Source organism: Hemicordylus capensis, chromosome 5 (genome assembly GCF_027244095.1).
Source record: "Hemicordylus capensis ecotype Gifberg chromosome 5, rHemCap1.1.pri, whole genome shotgun sequence".
NCBI classification, from domain to species: domain Eukaryota; kingdom Metazoa; phylum Chordata; class Lepidosauria; order Squamata; family Cordylidae; genus Hemicordylus; species Hemicordylus capensis.
The window spans coordinates 144,401,913-144,418,740 of record NC_069661.1 but is presented as its reverse complement, the minus strand read 5'-3'; the positions used below and the strand labels follow the sequence as shown (position 1 = coordinate 144,418,740).

Here is a 16,828-nt window from a genome sequence, read left to right as displayed (position 1 = left end):
AGGATGGACATCTCCTTCACCCAACCCATTATTAACTTATGGCATACACACTGCCCCAGATGTGAGGATGCCTAATGGCTTTAAAAAGGATTAGATGGAGTTCTGCATCTATGAACCTCTGAGTTTAGAAGTTGTAAAGCTAGCTCTAAATACTAGATGTTGTGGACAAACACTGCAGAAAGGGCAGTTGCAGTTGCCTTCAGGCTCTGCTTTTAGGCTTCCTAGAAGCATCTTGCTGGGCACAGTGAAAAAATAAAATGCTGGACTAGCTGGACCCTTGGTCTGATCCAGCAGGACTATTATGTTCATTTGAGGGTGAGGTGCCACTAAACCATCTGTACTGAATGAACCCAGTATGCTGTTTTTGGCATGTTAAATTTTCATTACAAAGTTTTGGTACTTCCGCTTTTTTACGCATCCTCATAAAATGGGGAAAAAATGTAATTTTCATTTAGATGTTTAAAAAACAGTTAATATTAAAATAAGGAAAGAAAAAGGCAGGTAACTGTTTAGATGTATTTTTAACTGATTGATTTGCCTTGTGTTTTGTAATAAACATTGGTTTATCATGTACCATTTTTGATAGGCACATTGGAAATACATGTGGGCGTAGCATTAAACATGTAGGGGACTGAAACATCTGTGTGTTTGCAGCTTGGGGCATCCCTGCTTAATGAGAGGCAGCTGAGGTGTGTGGGTGGCCACTTTCTCTAAGAGAGGCTGCTGGAAAATCTGGTACATATTTTTCAACTTGCATATTATAGCAACAGACACACATTGGCCAAAAAGAAGTGTGAATGCACTTGAAGCAAAACCCGAATTGATTTTAATCGAGACAGGCTGTGTGCAAAGTCTGAGATATTTCATTTGTTCATCTGTCCTGGGCTGGAAGTATACAACATAGTTTCATCTTATTTATTTATATGTTGCTATCAATGAGAGCCATCATGGTGTAGTGGTTAGAGTGCTGGACTAGGCCCGGGAGACCCGAGTTCAAATCCCCATTCAGCCATGAGACTTGCTGGGTGACTCTGGGCCACTCACTTCTCTCTCAGCCTAACCTAGGCTGAGGAAACATTTGTGAGGAAACATTTAAGTATGTAGTACGCTGCTCTGGGCTCCTTGAAGGAAGAGTGGGATATATGTGTAAAATTTAAAAAAAAATTAAAATGTGCATAGCAAGAGAGAAAGAAAAAGAAGTTTAAAACCACAGAGTAAGAAGAAAATAATTGTCAGGGGCTGGCTATCCTCAAATTTAGGCCTAGTAGACCAGTATTCTTCCTTGTAAGGCCAGGATTCAGTGGCAGCTCCCACCAACCCTAAGTGCAACTCCCTGAATAATTGTTATTCGGGCCTGTGCACAACATTGGCTGAAGCTGCGTACTCTGCAGACTTCCTTGGAACCATGAGGAGGGAACCATTCCCAGTGTGCAATGCTGCACTGCCAGTAGGGCTCCTGTAAGGGATACTGAACTCCCTTGAGCCTCTGCACCATCTTGGAAAGCATGCATAGAGTGCTGGGCAGTGTATCCTTCCCAGTGCTTTCCCTACAGTCTCCCCACTGTCAGAGACTACATGTATAAGCACTATAAGTCCCCTGCTAACTTGGCAAAGAGGCATCTTTTAATGTGGTGATTCTCTTTATTTAGCAGGGGGAGAGTAACTGGCCCTATCCACCCCCAGCACAGTACCTCCAGTGACTGTTGCTGGTGTCTCTCTCATCTTTCTTTTTAGATTGTGAGCCCTTTGGGGACAGGGTTCCATCTTATTTATTTATTATTTCTCTTTGTAAACTGCCCTGAGCCATTTTTGGAAGGGCGGTATAGAAATCAAATTAATAATAATAATAATAATAATAATAATAATAAGAAGAAGAAGAAGAAGAAGAAGAAGAAGAAGAAGAAGAAGAAGATATGCCCCTCAGGGGATGGTGGCACTCTGGGAAGAGCATTTGTATGAAGAAGGTTCTAAGTTCCCTCCCTGGCTTCTTCAAGATAGGTCTGAGAGAGTCTCCTGCCTGCAACCTTGGAGAAGCCCCTGCCAGTCTGTGTAGACAATCCTGAGCTAGATGGACCAATGATCTGACTCAGTATAAGGCAGATTCCTATGTTCCTCTTAAGAGAGGGCTCCATCTCCTTGAAAGGGCCCTCCCAGCCCTGAGAAAATTCCGGTACTGTGTGGAGGTTACACAGTAAAGTGAGAATGGCTTTCACTTTGAAGATTGTTTGCCTGCTTGAGAAATAGTAAAGATCACAGGTCTAGAGGATATAGAGAATCTGCAAGCAGGAAGATGGAGCCCTAAGTGCAGGGACAAAAAGTAGTATTTATATCAAGAGGTTTAATACTCCCTGCCAGTTGCAGGGACTAATATTGCATACACCTGTGGTGCCCTTCTGCTTTTTAAGAGGATTTTAGTGCTTGAACATTCACAATCCAGGTAGCTCACTCACCTGAGCCCCAGCCTAGACTATCTTTAACTCATAATTTGGCCTTGATGTGTGGCACATGTGCCCAAATGTTTTTGCATTTGTATTAATTACTTTGTCTGAAAAACAGAATGTACACAATCAAGAGGAGTTGGTTTGTTTCAATAGAAACAACTAGGTTAATTAAATTAAATACTGGAAACAAACTTTTGTTGGTATGCAATTGTCTCTAAAACCATATTTCTTTTTTGGAAATATGTGCCCCTTTCTATCAATCAGATCCTATTTAGAAAAATCACTTACAGATTACTGTTGCTTCCCTGTGCCTTTGTTCTTGTCTCCATGCAACTATTGTTAGAGACAAAAGAATGGTATTTGTGGGTAACAATAAGACCTTTATGCTGTCTCTTCAAAGCTATACTATGTCTCCTACTGTCGTTAAGAATTGAGAGTCAGCTGAGAGCTATTTACATTCTCCACCCATATACTGTTGCTATAGAAGTAATTCAATCCACTATAAATGGCATATGGAGAGAGCTTGTGTTCCTAAATGTGAATAAAAGTGTTCAGATAAACATATTACTGCACTGTACTTTTGCTTTCTCATAATCGTTTGTTTGTTTAAATAGAAGCCAATGGTAGAGATGTGCACGAATTGGATTTTGCTATTCGATTCAAGCTCAAATCAAATAGCAAAATCCTCAGATTGAGTCATCCAAACAGCCATTGCTGACTGTATTGACGAATCAACTCAGATCGATCTGAGTGATTCAGCCAAAGGGAACAATGGGGAACTCAAATCACCCCATTGTTTCCCATGGGTACGTCCTAGGGACACCAAAGTGGGATGGGTGGTAGGGCATGATGGGTGCTACCTACCACCCAACCCACAAAATAAAAGGGCAAGTGGGCAATTTTTAATCTATATATTTAATTATCTAAGGCATACCTGTGGCTAATCCCATGCGTGGCAGCTCTCACGAGAATTCGGAGAGCTGCCGGATAGCCACGGGAAGGGTGGGAGGGAAGAACATGGCGGCTGCGGCAGTGGCTGGTGGGCAAAGAAAACAATGGCCAGCCAGCCAGAAAGCAGGGGGGTGGGGGAGAAGAAGTGGGCAGTCCGGCCAGCCAGGCAGAAAGCGGGGGAGGGGAGAAGAAGCGGGCGGGGCGAGAAGAAGCCAGCCAGCCAGAAAATGGGGGAGGGGCAGTTGGCTGGGGGGGAGACAAAGTGGGCCAGATAGAAAGCGGTGGGGGCGGGGGAGGAGAAGCGGGTGGGGGAGACAAAACTGGTCAGCCGGACGGCCAGAAAGTGGGGAGGCGGTGCGGAGAAGCGGGGGGGGGGGGGGAGAAGAAGCGTGCCTGACAGCCAGAAAGCTCCAGCAGAGGGGGGCCAAGAAGTTGACGGGGGGGGGAGAAGAAATGGGCCAGCTGGCCAGCAAGTAACAGGGGTGGTGGAGAGAGAAAGGAGGTGGCAGGTGGGTGGGCCGGCCGGAGGCACAGATGTTCTGGGCCTGGCCTAGCTAGTTCTTATTAAACCTTTCCTAAAAGACTCCATAGAATCCTATGTTTCAAAAAACAAACTTGAATCAATTAGCACATCTATAGTCTATGACTTCAAACTGTATTCCAAGGAATACCAGGGTTCTTTGTCAGCTTATCCCAGGTTCCTCAATGGGAAGTTTTGTAACAACAGACAAACTTCCCTGAAAGACAGATTGCTCACCACTAAAGATGATCTCCTTATACACAGCTGCATTGGGAATATTGCATGTGTTCTAGGCTGCACTCTTGTTGATGCAGGGAGATGGTGAGGCTCTAGAGATCTGGTGAGCAACCTTCATGAAATAAGAGTATACCCTAGAACACATTCCCTCATTTTCTTGAACATGCAGGGATTCTGTAGCACATGTCAAGTATATTTATGACAACTCCATATCAGGTGTAAAGGACAGATTAATGTGTCATTAATGTCACATGTGCCTGCCCCATGGTTTGAAGCGTGGTCTGAGTACTTTGCAGAAAACAGGATTGGGAACGTTAAGGAGAAAAAGAGCAGGTGCTTACCTGTGCTCCACCGCCCCTTACAGCTTCCTGCAGATCCCCCAAAGTGCACATCCCAAAAAGCCCCTCATGCCGTGAGCACACACGTGGTGTCTGTGCATGCACAGGCACCATTTGCATGGTCAGCAACACACACCCTGTTTGCTGACGATGCAAGGGGCTTTTTGGAATGTGCACTGCCCCAACAGGAAGCTGGAAAGGGCATTGGAGATCAGGTAAGCACCTGCTCTCCTTTCCCTTAAAGTTCCCAATCCGATTTTCTACAAAGTGCTCAAACTGAGCTTTGAACTGTGGTTTGGGCACATCCCTAGTCCTTATGACAAGTCAGAGCATTTGACTAAAGATGCTAATTCTGTCTATTGTGGCAGAGAGACACTCTGTAGGTAGAAGACATATCTTGGTTATCTAGTGCAGGGATTCTCAACGTTGGGTCCCCAGATGTTTTTGGACTTCAACTCCCATCTTCAACTCCCATAATCCCCAGTCCCAGTGGCCTTGGGTTGGAGGTTATGGGAGTTGAAGCCCAAAAGCATCTGGGGACCCAACGCTGAGAATCCCTGATCTAGTGGGTAACAAACCACGCCCAGTTAATTTTCTACACTAAGGCTAAAAGTGGAGAGACTTTTTTTTAAAAAAAAAATCCCTGGGGAGTATATAAATTGGGCATTGAAAATGATAACTGAAAAATATCCTTAATTTTTTTTTTAAGCCCACATATTCAAACTCATTGGTGAACTAGGAGCTTTAGAGTAATGCTGTCTGTGAAGAACAGCTGTAGTACAGAAGAAAAATATATCTGAGTCTGAAATCCCTTTTCAAGGGAAAAATATGCTCAATACAACCTTGGATCTCAGTGCAGTGCTAGTCTGCATTGAGAGGCAAGATGAAATTTACATAGATTTGAGCTTTCTGAGAAAAGATCGTAGGACCCAAAACATACTATTTGTTTTTAAAGAACATGTTAAGTGTGACCTGCCCATAAAGCCTCTCTGTTAGTTTTATTTTTCTGCTAGTCAATGAGGCCCATTGTTGATCAAAGTCATTTTGCATAGATTACACTTTTAGGAAAGTTCAAGAAATTAAATATGTGTACTAGAATTTTTTATTAATATATTTGCAGAAGGGATGTAAAATAACAGTACAATTTCAACTCAAAACATTATTGTAATTTACAAATTGTAAAGTTGTACAATTTCAACTCACCAGATTTGGTGAAGAAAGCATTATTCTTTTTATTGAATAAACCTAACCCTAACCACACATGACAAATTTGAATCATAGTAAATTTGAATCTGAGAAAGATCTTCTGCTTCTCTTGGGCATGATGTTGTTTGGAATTATAGATCTGATGACTGAGTGTTAAAGATCAGTTGAGAACAATAACAGTCAAAATATGATAATTATATTCAGAATTTCTTCTAAAAATACAAAAAAGAATTTAAACCCTTTCCCCAGCATATTCCCATCAAAGAAGAAGTGCATTCATCCAATTTAAGTGGCTGACTTGTTTATGCAAAATTTGGTATCTGCAGGTAATCAGGCAGTATGATATTCAGAATTCCTTCTAAAATATATATTTAAACTGCTCATCAAGTATATCCCAGTGTAAAAAATAATGCATTTGGCTAATTTAAGCGGCAGGAGTGTTCATGCAAAATTTGGTATCTGTAGTTCATGACTTTATTTTGCACAAAAAACCAAATTCTTAAAAATGTATAATAGATTCTAGAGTTCTTTTTCCCCAGACAGTACCTGCTGCTACAGCAATGTTGACTCTTTTTTGTTACAGCCTAATGCCCAAATCTAGCATTAATGCCTAAATCCAGCATACTTCCAGCCAAATGGAAGCAAGCTTCTGTGTGTGTGTTCCTCAGTTAGATATGGAAGCCCATGCAAAATGGGTCCTGCGCTTACTGTTTCTCTTTCTGATGCAACAGTTGAGACTGTGTCGATATAGTTGTTGCAAAAAGCTGATCATTTGGCCAATCAGTTGTTTAGGAGAGGAAATGGGGAAATGGATTCTTCCTTGCTAAACAACAAAAAACCCACAATCCCTGCCCCCCAAACCCAGTGATATTTTAACTTCTATGAAAATACTCTCCTTATATAGCTCCCTGTGCATTCCTTTGGATAGAGGTGTGAGCTCTGAAGGCATACATGGAGAGCATCATTTCAACTCCAAGAGTTATGAAGGCCCAGTATAAAACTTTCTAAATCTCTGTACTTTCTAAAATGTATTAATGTTTGCTGTACGTCTGGTTCATTGCAATGGTGTGTTGACTTATAATGGACTGTTCCTCTGAAAAAAGAAGGAAAGCGTGATAGGAATAATTATTCCATGAAACTGTTGAGGTGGGTTTCTTCCCCTGGGAATGATTTACTGTTACACATGATGATGCTATTTTTAAGCAAGACTATTTCGGTACACCCATAACTGGCACACCGTATAGCCCTGTACATATTCTAGAACACATGAGTCATAATACTCAATGCTTTGGCTTGGAACCAGCATTTCTGATGGATAAATTTGTCCACTGAAATATTCTGGGACGTGTTGGATGTACTAGTTTGGAATTGTGTGTAACTCATAATTCCTCCTATTTCAATCAGGTTTCCCCGACCCCACATTTGCACTAGCCAGAATCCAGAGAACCACACAACTAGTTCCTCAGTCCTAAGGGGATTTGTATTTGTGTTTCTCAAATAGCAGCCCCTCATGCTGTATGGAGAGCAACTTTTGAAACTGAGGGGAGTTTAAAATATTTTGTAATATAGCATGTAAGTGTTCTTCAAGAAGAAATAGTCACAAATCCCATTGGGCATGTACAGAATTGCTCTTTGGCTCTTGGCCACTATTTTTAAACATGGACTCTTAAGTACAGAGGATCCCATCTCACTTATTCCTTGGGAGGAAAAATAAATGAAATACTCTGCCTGCTATTCATAACACAAGTACATAGAAATATATGGGCTCCTGCAAGTTGCTCCAGCAAATATGCTGGTATCTTGTTGCTGCAGTATCAATGTAATTCCATAGTGGATGATGTTTCACCGTAACAGTAGTTGGAATGCCCATTTCTAAGCCTGTAACAAGGGACTCCAAAGTCCTAAGGTGCAGTTGTGGGTGGTTGTTTGCAGATTAGATCCATCTCAGATGTTTTTTGTTGTAACTGCTAGGGCAGTGCATGGGCTGAATTCTTGCCCTGATTCTGATTCTAACAATTCTCACTTTGTGCTAATGATGCAGGGGAAGGTCAGGATTGCATCAAGCTGAAAATACCTATGAGCCTGATGCATCAGGATGGAGGGCAGGGGGCTTACCTTGAGCGAAGAGCCAGATTTGGTGAAGAAAGCAGCTTCCTTCTGGCAGCCACATTGGCAGCATTTTAAAACACTGTCTTTGCTTCCACTGTACCTCCCTACAATGCACCAAGGCAGGAAGCAATATCATGATGTTGTGTCCTTGTTCTGGTGCATTGCTGGGAGAAAAATTGTCATTCTTATAGTTGCAGGGCGCAACCACATTCTTCACAGAAACCAGCTAAGAACCTAAGAACAGCCCTGCTAGATGCGGGCCCAAGACCCATCCAGTCCAGCATCCTGTTCCACACAGCGGCCCACCAGGTGTCCTTGAGAAGCTCACAGGCTAGAGGGCATGCCCTCTCTCTTGCTATTGCTCCCTGCAACTGATATTTAGAGGCATCTTGCCTATGAGGCTGGAGGTGGCCTATAACCACCAGACTAATAGCCCTTGATAGACCTGTCCTTCATGAATTTGTCTAGGCCCCTTGTAATGCCATCTCTTTGCTTAAGGTAAGCCCCACCTCCACCCTATTTAATACCAAACTGATATGACTTGGTATGGTATTGAATCGTCTTCTGATAGCAGAGGAATATTTATCTGGAATGGTTTCCAGAGAAAAATGCTCTGATAAGGCTTGCATCACCTCAGACCCGATGATTGGTCCAGTGCGATTCACAGCCTTAGTACCAACCACACTGCCGCTGACTTCAATTTGTGCAAGCTTTTCACCCATCTGCATTGCAGACAAAGCAGTGCAGACAGGTTAAGCAGATGTAGGGTCTGCTTGCATGTGGAGCTGTCTGCACGCCTACGCATTGGGAATACACCGAGAGAACATCCTGTGGAGGCTAAGAGTCGGAGATCAAAAACATTCTTGACCACCCTTGCTAACAACACCATCATTCAGAATATGAAAAAAGGAGCGAGAGAATCTGCTCCCCTGATTTAATGTAAGATGACAAAAAAGCATGTTAAGCCAGGACATTTCATTAAAAATGTGTTAGAAGACAAACACACTTAATAGTCTCAATCCCATGCTCCTGGGTTGGAAGTCTCTGGTGTACTCAGTAGTCCAAGGGGGTTCTGTTGGCAGAAATCCGCTCCATGCAAAGCTTTGTCCATTCACTTCCATATAGAGGGCAGTTAACTGCATTCATCCCTTTGTGGAAGGATGCGCATACATGTACTGAGGTGCATCCACCATTAAAGTGAAGAGAGAAAGCTAGATATGAACTATGTATTCTGAATATGTTTGTGGGGTCATTTACAAAACTATAAATTCACTCACTGATGTATTTTCCAGAAAACTGGTTTTTCATATGTTTTTATTTTCTTCTTAAAGGGTAGCAACCTCAGGAAAATACTTCTCAATCGTTATTTTAAAGGTGACTATGGAAGCAGCATCAATGGTCCTTTATCCAGTAACTATGGCAAAACTACTCAAGGAGGAGGTAAAAATACATTTTAAAAATACCAGTTTAAGGCAAATAAATGGAATGCTACTATTCTTTCCAATAAATCACATGCAAATCTATATCATCTAATGTAAACATGCAGTGTCAAAAACCAATCGCATTTAAGTCCCATTGATTTCCATGGGAGAGATTTCCATGGGTAACTCTCCCATTGAAATTTATGGGTCTTGCAGCTCGATCTTATGCATGTTTCCTAAGAAGTAAGTCTCAGTGTATGCAATGGAGTTCATTTTAGGTAAGTATTAAAGTGCTTAACTGTGGCTGGATGATATTCAGTGTCTTCTAATGTAAAAACTTTGCCCAGGACTGTGAGTATTCTATTCCATGCTGGATTATGGCCCAGGCTGCAATCCTGTGCATACACCCATGGTCCATTCCATTTTATACAGAGGGACATACTTCCTCTGTAATCCTATGTAATACATAGGATTTCAAGGTAAATGTATTAATTAAAGGTTTCAGTAAATAAGTTTAAATGGAATAATTGAAAAATTCTGTTCAGACATACCTGAATTCTGTGACCTATATAATTTACAGAAGAAGATACTTAGCTGTGAGTGATTTTATTTCAGTTTGAGTTTTTAAAAATCTCTAAAACATCTGATTATTGCTATACATTTCTCCTTATTCCAGGTAGCTTTTCAGGACAAGATTCCGATAAATCTGGTGTGTCAATGCATGATATTCAGTGCATTTTGGATAAAGAAGGAGCATCAGAATTAGTAACAGATGTTATAGTTAGTACCAAAAATGACAGGATATTCTCAGAAGCCATCTTGCTTGGCATTGCATTGCTTGAAGGTGGAAACACACAAATTCAGGTACTTATTTGGTATTTCTTTAGTATCTTTATACTCAATATGAGCATCCTCAGAGTCCTGAGGATTTTTCCCCCCCAATGTAAGTGGCTTTGGGAAATTAATTTGAAAAGCAGAGTTTAAATAATGTAAGTTAACTAAATAGATAAACAGTATTTGTTTCCTTTGCTGCCATCAGAAATTATCAGTATATCAGCCTTGCAATTCGTGAGTCACCTGGAAGTTTTTCACACCCAGCTTTTTAGTTCGCATCTCCTCCGGAATGGAGGTGTGCGTTTACATATCGGCCAATTTTACCCCAAAGTCCCTGTGATCTATCGGGGAGCACTTCGCACACAATTTGGGTTTTTCAATATGCGTTAGAGTGTAGCCTGATTTATATCCAGGGTTAAAAAATCCACTTTTTGCATTTTTAAAAAAAAACATTGAACTCGCAGTAAAGCCTCATAGAAAACCCGTTGGTAAAGCCTGCTCTCTGGGAAAGCTCCAGGTTGCCAAAGGATGTAGCAGTTTCCTCCAGGTGACCCTGACTTTCAAATCCAGAAATACAGCACAGTACCATGGGGGCTATGACACAACTCTCTTCATCCCTGGTACAGGTGGCGGATGACCACCCTCAAATCTCTTTTGCAAGGCTGCAATGTATTAATTGTGGGTCCAGAATTATGATAGATAAGGTTCTTCATTATTCATGTACTAATATCAACTTGAACTCCCCCCTTCCCCCAGTATTCCTTTTATCAGCAACTGAATGAACAGAAAAAGTCTGAGAAGTTTTTTAAAGTTCTGTATGATCGGATGAAAACAGCCCAGCAGGAAATCCGATCAACGGTAACTGTAAACACTATGGACCTGGGGAGCAAAAAGAAGGATGATGACAATGACCTGACTGTGTCTGTTCCAAAAAGCAGAGGTAAAGAGTACAAGAGGTGCATTTCATCACCAACTGAGATTTCACTGGGATAAAGAGCACTTCTAAATTTGGTGGAGCAGCAGTGATTTTCCATTTCCATGCATATTTGTTTGTTTGTTTGTTTGTTTGTTTAAAATATTTATATGCTGCTTTCCTAGCTTGTATTATTCATCCAAGATGGCTAACAATACATTTTAATGGCTGACATCCTAATTACTGAACAGGAGTCCTATTAAAATTAATAGGTCATTAGTCATGAGATGACTAACATGTCTTACTAATTTATTAATTTGTTTATTTTAATTTATTATATTTGTATACCACCTCAAATTTCCATCTGTGGGCCGTTTACATCAAGATAAAACAAATTAAAACATAAATTAAAACCTTAAAATAATGTAAAACAACAAGTCTAGTTAATAAACTTGGGTGAATAAATGTATCTTTAAAGACTTCTTTAAAGTTGTCAGAGATGGGGAGGCTCTTATTTCAGCAGGGAATGCATTCCAGAGTCTTGGGGCAGCAACAGAGAAGGTCCGTCCCTGTGTAGCCACCAGACGAGCTGGTGGGAACTGACGAACTTCTCCAGATGATCTCAACGGGCAATGGGTATCATAGTGAAGAAGATGTTCTCTTAAATACAGGTGAAACTCGAAAAATTAGAATATCGTGCAAAAGTTCATTAATTTCAGTAATGCAAATTAAAAGGTGAAACTGATATATGAGATAGATGCATTACATGCAAAGCGAGATAAGTCAAGCCTTAATTTGTTATAATTGTGATGATCATGGCGTACAGCTCATGAGAACCCCAAATCCACAATCCCAGAAAATTAGAATATTGTGAAAAGGTTCAACAGTCTAGGCTCCAGGTGTCCCACTCCAATCAGCTAATCAATCCATAACACCTGCAAAGGGTTCCTGAGCCTTTAAATGAACCAGACCTCTCAGTCTGGTTCATTAGGAATCACAATCATGGGAAAGACTGCTGACTTGACAGTTGTGCAGAAAACCATCATTGACACCCTCCATAAGGAGGGAAAGCCTCAAAAGGTAATTGCAAAAGAAGTTGGATGTTCCCAAAGTGCTGTATCAAAGCACATTAATAGAAAGTTATGTGGAAGGGAAAAGTGTGGAAGAAAAAGATGCACAAGCAGCAGGGATGACCGCAGCCTGGAGAGGATTGTCAGGAAAAGGCCATTCAAAAGTGTTGGGGACTTTCACAAGGAGTGGACTGAGGCTGGAGTTAGTGTATCAAGAGCCACCACACACAGACAGATCCTGGACATGGACTTCAAATGTCGTATTCCTCTTGTCAAGCCGCTCCTGAACAACAAACAACGTCAGAAGCGTCTTACCTGGGCTCAAGAAAAAAAGAACTGGTCTGTTGCTCAGTGGTCCAAAGTCCTCTTTTCTGATGAGAGCAACTTTTGCATCTCATTTGGAAACCAAGGACCCAGAATCTGGAGGAAGAATGGAGAGGCACACAATGCAAGATGCTTGAAGTCCAGTGTGAAGTTTCCACAGTCTGTGTTGATTTGGGGAGCCATGTCATCTGCTGGTGTTGGTCCACTGTGCTTCATTAAGTCCAGGGTCAACGCAGCTGTCTATCAGGAGATTTTGGAGCACTTCATGCTTCCTTCCGCAGATGAGCTGTATGGGGATGCTGACTTCATTTTCCAGCAGTACTTGGCACCTGCCCACACTGCCAAAAGTACCAAAACCTGGTTCAATGACCATGGGATTACTGTGCTTGATTGGCCAGCAAACTCGCCTGACCTGAACCCCATAGAGAATCTATGGGACATTGCCAAGAGAAGGATGAGAGATATGAGACCAAACAATGCAGAAGAGCTAAAGGCCGCTATTGAAGCATCCTGGTCTTCCATAACACCTCAGCAGTGCCACAGGCTGATAGCATCCATGCCACGCCGCATTGAGGCAGTAATTGCTGCAAAAGGGGCCCAAACCAAGTACTGAATACATATGCATGCTTATACTTTTCAGAGGTCCAATATTGTTCTATTTACAATCCTTGTTTTATTGGTTTCATGTAATATTCTAATTTTCTGGGATTGTGGATTTGGGGTTCTCATGAGCTGTACGCCATGATCATCACAATTATAACAAATTAAGGCTTGACTTATCTCGCTTTGCATGTAATGCGTCTATCTCATATATCAGTTTCACCTTTTAATTTGCATTACTGAAATTAATGAACTTTTGCACGATATTCTAATTTTCCGAGTTTCACCTGTACTCTCAATGAGATTTCTTCAAGTAACTTAGCCAAGACATCAGCCAATATAACCATATGCCACAATTTAAGAATATTGTAGAATTAGAATAAAACAAAACCAATTGCTATCCATTTTAGAATAGAACAGTACAAAAATAGCAGCACATTGCATATGGACAATGGGCCATATCTTCCACAGTGCTATAAGGGTGGAAGAAGGGCAACACAGAATAGCTGCACTGAAGGCTTCTACCACAGCTCAGTTCAGGCAGCGGGGGAGAGGGAACCGATTCTCCCTCCAAAACCCATTTTTACTTGCAGAAATAGGTTTCTGAGGTTCATGCAGACCTGAGGGACATATTTCTGGAAGCTAAAAGAGCTTTTGACAGAGGGGAGAGAAGCAAAAATCACTTTCTCCTCTGCCCTCAGTAGGCTGTGGAAGAAGCCTTTTACACAGTTATCCACCAGCCTCTCTGTGAGTGCACTGCCCTATGAACTTCCTTGGCCATATGAACTTCCTTGGGGAACGAATTCAACAAAGTCACCTAACCATCTGGGCAGATTCATCTAGAAATGTACATTCCCAGACAATTTAAGGCTTTCTAGATCAATACCAACATGTTGAATTGGTCTGCAAACCAACAGCTAAAATGGAGTTGTTGGAGTGCAATTTTAAACCACTATTAACATAATCGGTAATTTAAAAACTCTGGCCAACTTCAAAGCCAGCCCATATCGAAGGTTCTTGAGGCCTGGTCTTCAGGAACAGTTTTACTACTTGATGAGCTGTTTGTCTTGATCTGGCCTCAATACCTATTCTACTTGAGACAGCAGGTGAGGGACCACATGACTGAATGCTTCTCTCATGGAAAAAAAATCCCAATACTTAGAAAACTAGCATGACAAGGAGAAGAATAGGCTAGAACCCTTCTCCTCATCTGTGTTTCTATGCACTAGGAATTTTTGGTACCATGAAGGGAGTATTGAGTCATGCAATCCTTACCTGCAGTTTCAAGGGATGTATGGCAGGTTCACACATCATGTGGAGCCTATATGCAACTCCAGTTACCCAGCTGTCCACGATAGTGTGAATCCACACCAATGCATGAGCTGGCGGTTCACTCATAGCCTCAAACTGACATTTGTAATCAAGATTTGAAGTTGCCAGACTAAATGCTGCCCCCAATGAAATGTGCATTGTGTTTGAACCCATGTTCTGCATTCACTCCTGGTTCGTTCCAGGTAAGTCTGCCCCCCTTGCCATTGGGATCAATGGCTGTGAGGTGATGCAAAGCAGGCCACCTCATGGGGGTGTACCTTTGGCTCAACTCAGCTATTTCCAACAAACTGAGGAGAGTTGGTCTCGTGGTAGCAATGAATATAAATAAAAATATATAAATATTCATATATATATATATATATATATATATATATATATATATATATATTCATTCTTCATATTCCTGTTCATGTGGTAGCAAGCATGAATTGTCCCCTTTGCTAAGCAGAGTCCACCTTGGTTTGCATTTGAATGGAAGACTACATGTGAGTACTGTAAGATATTCCCTTAGGGGATGGGGCCTCTCTGGGAAGAGCAATTGCATGTTTGCATGTAGAAGGTTCCAAGTTCCCTCCCTGGCATCTCCAAAATAGGGCTGAGAGAGACTCCTGCCTTCAACCTTGGAGAAGCCACTGCCAGTCTGTGTAGACAATACTGAGCTAGATGGACCAATCTGACCAATCGGTCTGACTTGATATAAGGCAGCTTTCTATATTCCTAAACCAAGATACATGATTGTCCGAAGCACCAACTTCAGGTTCTTGGACTGGGGGGAACCAATTGATCAATGTTATCATAGATACCATGATTGAGTTCAGTATATTGAGTATGTTTATGCCCATGCTGTTAAAGCACTTCCAGATCATGCCCTTACAAAATGTTGAATCAAACGTGTGTCGGTCACTATGAGCTAGAAAGATTTTACTGTTATGTGGACAGTTATTCTAGTGTCTAGCAAATGTTCAATGCCAGATCAGGTTTACTGATGACTGTTTATTGAAAAACCAACAAGCTAAATACCCCATGGAAAATGCTACAGTTTTGCATCAAATTCTGACTGATTAACAGCAATATCTACCTGGATTCCACCTTATCTGTCTCTATTTGTCTAAAGCCCAGAATGTGTTTACAGGATCCCAACACGTTAGGCCTCAGATGTTGTGAGGATCTGATAAGGAAGGCTTAAAACTTCTTTACCCCCACAACAGAGTACTAGCCTACTATTCAAGTTGTGAGAATAAGGAGGTCATCTAGTTTGGGAAATATTTAGTTGTATCTGCCCATACCCTTTCCCCCAATTTATATTTGTTGTTAATGATATTTCTGTTATCTTTCCTGCAGTAAGGGACTCAAACATGCATCTGAAAGAAGGAATGAAAGGGCAATTAACAGAAGCTTCAACAGCAACGTCCAAAGCATACTGTGTATACCGTAGAGGAATGGACCCAGAAATAGAACTTATGAGTGCAGGAACAGATCTGGCACATTCAGAAGAAAAATCTTCTGAAGAAATGACAATGAGTCCTGCCATTGTAATAATGCAGCCAATATTGAGATTTCTTCAGTTATTATGTGAGAATCACAATCGAGAACTCCAGGTATGCTGTTGAGTAGGTAGCTTTTTATTCCTATCCCTGTAAAGGGAGAAACAGCCATATAGGAGAAAAAGTAGGTCCTATCATTTAATAAGTTTTGAAAGGCAAGAGCTATATTTTATTTGAATTTTCAGCCCATGACTGTTTTCCTCCTTTATTATTATTTAAACTTTACCAAATCAATTTTGAATAGTCCTGTTGACAGCATCTAGACTAATACTTATACAACGTTCCATTCATGCAGAGGATGATTTTCATTGATCCCCTCTTCCCTCTACAGTGCCCTGTACAGAGTCAGACTACTGGTCCAGCTAAGCTGAGTACAGTCGAATGGCCTTAGCTCTTCATATTTTTAGGCAGAGATCTTCCCCAACCTTTCCAAGATCTTTTTTACTGGAGATCCCAGAGATTGAACCTGGGGCCTTTTGCATACAAAGCATATGTTTATCATGGACTGATGACTTAAGAATTTCATGCAGTGCCAAGCCTTTGAATTCTGTCTAGGAAAATTTCAAAGCCAAACCTTGTCCCATTGGCTGCAAATCAGTGTTTTAAAGCTGGCAATTGCTTAGCAGTAAGTCTTAGTGAATTCTGAATAAACATGCGTAGGCTGAGGCTGCAGATCTACTTGAAGTGACTGTAACAATGTGCTGGATTGAATTTACAGTCAATGGATTCTTCCATAAGTGATATGTATTTATCTTTACATTTTAAACTTGTGAATATGGTTAATGCCATGTGTTATATAATAATACATAATGTGTATCATAATGGAAAGTAGCTTTTAAAAGGTTAGTGATAATTCCCAGAAATATGGCTGTTTAATTTGCATTACTTAATATTGATATTTTCTGCTTTGGCAGTTTATGTGAAGTAGAGAAACGATAAAATAAAATCAAACAAAAAATGTTTGTTCATTGTCTAATATTGGCAATTT

The 16,828-nt window shown here is 41.1% G+C and overlaps 1 protein-coding gene across 8 annotated transcripts in view; it reads left to right on the top strand.

Moving 5' to 3' along the window:
• Positions 1–16,828, top strand: part of ITPR2 (inositol 1,4,5-trisphosphate receptor type 2) — a 352,451-nt gene that overhangs the window by 227,954 nt on the left and 107,669 nt on the right. For all 8 annotated transcript variants that reach the window (XM_053252991.1, XM_053252992.1, XM_053252990.1 and 5 more), the window contains 4 exons: positions 9,134–9,242; positions 9,900–10,087; positions 10,814–10,997; positions 15,638–15,894. In XM_053252991.1, coding sequence (XP_053108966.1) covers positions 9,134–9,242; positions 9,900–10,087; positions 10,814–10,997; positions 15,638–15,894 — 738 coding nt within the window. The remainder of the gene's footprint in view (positions 1–9,133; positions 9,243–9,899; positions 10,088–10,813; positions 10,998–15,637; positions 15,895–16,828) is intronic.